This window comes from Priapulus caudatus, unplaced genomic scaffold (genome assembly GCF_000485595.1).
Source record: "Priapulus caudatus unplaced genomic scaffold, Priapulus_caudatus-5.0.1 Scaffold1764, whole genome shotgun sequence".
In the NCBI taxonomy this organism is placed as follows: domain Eukaryota; kingdom Metazoa; phylum Priapulida; class Priapulimorpha; order Priapulimorphida; family Priapulidae; genus Priapulus; species Priapulus caudatus.
Window position 1 is genome coordinate 30,228 of NW_014578825.1, and position 5,149 is coordinate 35,376.

At 47.2% G+C, this 5,149-nt stretch overlaps 1 protein-coding gene across 1 annotated transcript in view; it reads left to right on the forward strand.

Moving 5' to 3' along the window:
* Positions 1-5,073, forward strand: part of LOC106817547 (cobalt uptake protein COT1-like) — a gene marked incomplete at its 3' end in the record, with an annotated part of 7,731 nt that extends 2,658 nt beyond the window's left edge. Inside the window, 4 exon segments of the mRNA XM_014822221.1 lie at positions 486-715; positions 2,394-2,437; positions 4,400-4,574; positions 5,030-5,073. Coding sequence (XP_014677707.1) covers positions 486-715; positions 2,394-2,437; positions 4,400-4,574; positions 5,030-5,073 — 493 coding nt within the window.
* Positions 5,074-5,149: the final 76 nt, after the last annotated feature.

The following is a 5,149-nucleotide window of genomic DNA, read 5'->3' on the forward strand; positions in this document are numbered from 1 at the left end:
GTGTGTGTGTGTGTGTGTGTGTGTGTGTGTGTGTGTGTGTGTGTGTGTGTGTGTGTGTGTGTGTGTGTGTACGTGCGTAACATCACAATTAATCGTTATTAATCTAAATAATAAATAATTATGATAATATAATATACAAGCAATAATACATAGCAGACAACGTTATAGGTTATATCTTACCGGTGTGCTTGTATAACCGTGACAGTAACATCTACGAGATATACAACGCCATCTATTGGCCGTATTAACATCACATCAGCGTTATTAATCTAAATGATAATATACAATATAATATACAACGTTATAGATTATATATTATCAGGAGTATATAAAATAATATTCTTAATATCTATATAAGACACTCATGATATTAAGGTATGCTATTAATATCAAGAGCTAATAAACATAAGTTATAAGTTTATTAGCTCTTGTTAATATCTATATATAACATACTCATGATATTAAGGTATGCTATGTTATTGTAGTTGGCGCGCAGCAACCGAGGCAGCAGCGTCTACGAGATGTATCGCATGGAGACGGTGGGAGCTCTCATCAACGCAGTGTTCCTCATCTCGCTCTGCTTCCTCATCTTCCTCGAAGCGATGAAGAGATTCCTGCTGGAGGACGAGCACATCGACAATCCACAGCTCATCCTCATCGTCGGCAGCATCGGCCTGTTCCTCAACATCATCGGACTCTTCCTGTTTCACGGTGGGTGGCGCGACGGTCGTCGGGCGATGTCGGCGTTTTCCTGTTTTCACTCTAGGTGGCGTGACGATCGCTCGTCATCGTCTTCCTGTTTCGTGATAGGTGACGCCACAATCGCTCGCAGCGACGACCGTCGGCGCTGACGTATTAGCAGCATCCGGCGCGCGTCGGCGGCGACGTAAATAGATCATGCATGCGCCACCCCGCGGATACTTTGGAAATCAGGATAGCATAATCAAATCGATTACGAAGGCGATGCTATCCACTCGACGGAATAGGTTTGATCGTGCTGTGCCTATCTAATCTAGCTATTCTCTCACCCACCCCTTTCTTCTTCTCTCTCTCTCTCTTCTCTCTCTCCTCTCTTTTCTCTCTCTTTCTCTCTCTCTCTCTCTCTCTCTTCTCTCTTTCTCCTCTCTCTCTCTCTCTCTTCTCTCTCTCTCTCTCTATCATCTATCTATCTATCTCGCCTTCTCTCTTCTCTTCTCTCGTCTCTCTCCTCTCTCTCTCTCTTTCTCTCTCTCTCTCTCTCTCTCTCTCTCTCTCTCCGTCTCTCGCTTGTCTGTCTCTGTCTCTCTCTCTCGTCTTTCTATCATCTTTCTTTCTATTTCGTTCTCTCAATAACCCTCTCTCGTCTCTCTCTCTCTCTCTTCTCCTCTCTCTGCTCTCTCTTCCTCTCTCTCTCTCTCTCTTTATCTGTCCTATTTCTCTCTATCTCTCTCATCTCTCTCTCTCTCCTCTCTCTCTTTCCTCTCTCTCCTCTATCTCTCTCTCATATTTTTCAATTCTCTCTCTCTCTTTCTCTCTATTTTTCAATTCTCTCTCTCTCTTTCTCTCTATTTTTTATCTCTCTCTTTCTCTCTTTTTATCTGTCTATCTCTCTCCATCTCTCTCTTCTCTGCTCATACTCTCTCTCCTCTTCTCTCTCTCGTCTCTCTTCTCTCTCTTCTTCTCTCTCCCCTCTATCTCTCTCTCTTTTCTTCCTATTTTTCATCTCTCTCTCTCTCTCTTCTCAAATCTATTTTCTATCTCTCTCTTTTCTCGTCTCTTCATCCAACTTCTAACTCTCTCTCTCTCTTTCTCTCTATTTTTCATCTCTCTCTCTCTTTCTCTCTATTTTTCATCTCTATCTCTATCTCTCTCTCTCTCTCTCTTCTCTTCTCTCTCTCTCTCTCTTCTCTTTCTCTCTAGTTCTATTCATCTCTCTCTTTCTCTCTTTCTCTCGTATTTTCTCATTTCTCTCTTTCTCTCTTTCTCTCTTTCTCCCCCATCTCTTTCTTCCCCTCACTCTTCGTCTTTCCAGTCCGTCCTACCTCTCTATCCATCCTCTCTCTTCCTCCCCCACTCTCTTCCCGCGCCTGTGTTGTAATGAGTTTGACTACAAGATACCCCTCCTCCCATTTCGTGACCCGCCCTTCTCTCTGCCGCAGGCCATGGACACTCTCACTCTCCGGAGCGGCCGCCGAATTTCTCGATCGGCTGGAGGAAGGACGGAGAAGACATTTTTTGACAACGACGAGCCCTCTTCCCCTCACGCCACGGCTGAGAGCAACGTCACACGATAGATTCTTGCCGACTGATCAAAGTAGGCCAGAATATCCGAATTTCGGAACCGCCTTGCACGCACGAGAATGGAGTCGACCGCGTTCAGCCCGCGTGGTGCTGGCATCACTCCAGTGATTTAGGAACAGCGTCGGGAGCGCCGCCGTCACCGTCGCCGACGGAAAGAGTAAGTGCGGTGTGCTGTATTGGATCGATGTGCTAATGAAGATGATTGAAGATGATAATGATTGCGGGATGATGGTGATACGCATGATGGTGATGATGATGATGATGCTATAGATGGTGATGTGATTGATCAATTTATATGATGCATGGACGGATGATGATCATGGTAATCCTTTCGCTCTCTATCTCTCCCTTTCTCTCGTCTCCATCTTCGTCTCTCTCTCTCTACTTCATCTCTCTCGTCTCTCTACGATTATATATAGTATATATATATATATATATTATATTAGTATGGGCTTGCTTTTACCCGAATGCGGTTAACAGTGCTAATTTGCTCATTCTAGGTCACAGCCAAAGCCCACGGTTGGCTCACAAGGCCACAAAACCGGCAGGCATTGGAGGTAGCGAGATCACCCTGAACATGCAGGTCGCGGGTGTTTCTGCACTCGTAGTCTGGGCGGAGAACGCTCTAGGCTCCGTCTTCATCATCGTCTCAGCTCTCTCATTTTGGAATACCAGTTTCCACTTTGGAGTTCTATATAGACCCCGGCTCTCATGGTTCGCCGCGCATTTCCCGGCGTATCCGAGATAGGTGTTATATCACGCATTAAGGGATTTTTCGGTTTGCCTGTCATCCGAGTGGGAGGCGAGGGGATTGGCGTCGAAGGGGCCAGCGGTCGTTGTTGTTGGTTTTGGGGGTGGGGGGCCAAGTACTGCGTATTATATTGTATGTGTTATGTTGTGGTGTGTGAAACGAGGAAGGAGTCCCGATGATGTGTTGTCGTGCGTGCGTGGGCGGGTGTTTGCGTGAAGTTACATGCAAGGGTTTTGTTAGTGTACGCGCCAAGTTGTGGAAAGTCCCTAATTCGTGTGACCGCGTGTGTTGTACGAAGTCGTGCGTGTGTGTTACGCTCGCGTGCGTGTGTGTATTTGCGCCTGTTGCGTTGTTGTTCGTTGTGCCGGCGATTTGTGCGTGGAATTACATGCAAGTGTTGTGTACGCGCGCGTGACTGTGGAGTGTGTCTTGTGCTCGTTGGATTTTTGGTGGCGGGTGAGCTGTGTTAAGTTACATTTGCATGTCCTGTTGTTACGGCGTCCTTCCAGTCCGCTGTAGATCCTCTTCTAGCCTGCTCGTGTGTGTCCTAGTTGGGCAAATGTGGGCGGATTTCTGACGGGGTTAATTACATGCCAAGGTGATGTGTGGTACGCGCGTGTTTTTCTCTCTCCTCACAGTTTGTCCTGATGATCGCAATTTATGCTCAGCAGCACGCAATACCTCTACGTGTAAGTATAATAATCGAAATACTAGTAGCAATAATAATAGTACTAATATAATTATTATTTCAGCGCAGCAGCCAACAACATCCTTTGATTAAAATCTATTTTAGCAGATGGAGTTTTAGAAGCAGAATTAAAACCCAGTTTCATGATTTTATATGTTAATTTTATTATTTGGCTCCCTCCCTCCCTTTCGTCCCTGCATCCGCTTCCTTTTCGCCCTCCCTCTCTGCTCCACCATTCTCTTCTCTTCCTGTCATCTTCCTAGCGTGTTTTGACCCGTCGATCTGTTCCTACCACACATTCACTACATCACTACACTATCACACACATAACAGCATCACACACACACACCACTACATCTCACACTACATCACATCACACCAACACACACACAGGCAGAGACTACACACACACACCACACACACACACACACATCGCTTTCTCTTTCTTTCGCTCCCCTCTCTATTTCTCTCTCTCTCTCTCTCTCTCTCTCTCTTTTTTTTCTCTCTATCTCTCTCCTCTCTATTCTCTTTTTTTCTGCTTTCCTTGCCGTCTCCTATCTCTTTCCTTGCCATTCCCCTAAACCTTTACCTCTCTATGCATAGTTAAACACTTGACCAAGTCAGTNATATATATGCTTGCTTTACCCGAATCGTTAACAGTGCTAATTCGCTCATTCTAGGTCACAGCCACAGCCACGGGCACAGCCACGGGCAGGAGGGCGGTCACCTGAACATGCAGGGGGTGTTTCTGCACGTGCTGGGCGACGCTCTAGGCTCCGTCTTCATCATCGTCTCAGCTCTCGTCATCTGGAAAGTGCAGGGCCACTGGAGGTTCTATATAGACCCAGCTCTCAGGTGCGCGCCATGCCGGCAGCATCCTCGAGGGTGTTAATCAGCAAGGGGATTCGCGTTGCTGTATCGATGGGAGGGAGGGGGATGGGTCGGAAGGGGCAGCGGGGTGTGTGTTTGGGGGGTACGTGCGTACGTACGTACGTGCGTGCGTGCGTGTGTGTGTGCGTGCGTGGGCGGGTGTGCGTGAATACATGCAAGTGTGTGTACGCGCGTGCGTGTGTGTACGCGCGTGCGTGTGTGTACGCGCGTGCGTGTGTGTATGCGCGTGCGTGTGTGTGTGCGCGGGCGGATGTGCGTGAATACATGCAAGTGTGTGTACGCGCGTGCGTGTGTGCGTGCGTGGGCGGATGTGCGTGAATACATGCAAGTGTGTGTACGCGCGTGCGTGTGTGCGTGCGTGGGCGGATCTGCGGGAATACATGCAAGTGTGTGTACGCGCGTGTTTTTCTCTCTTACAGTTTGCTGTTGATCGCAATTATGCTCAGCACCGCAATACCTCTACGTGAGTATAATAATCGAAATACTAGTAGCAATAATAATAGTACTAATATAATTATTATTCAGCGGCAGCAGCAACA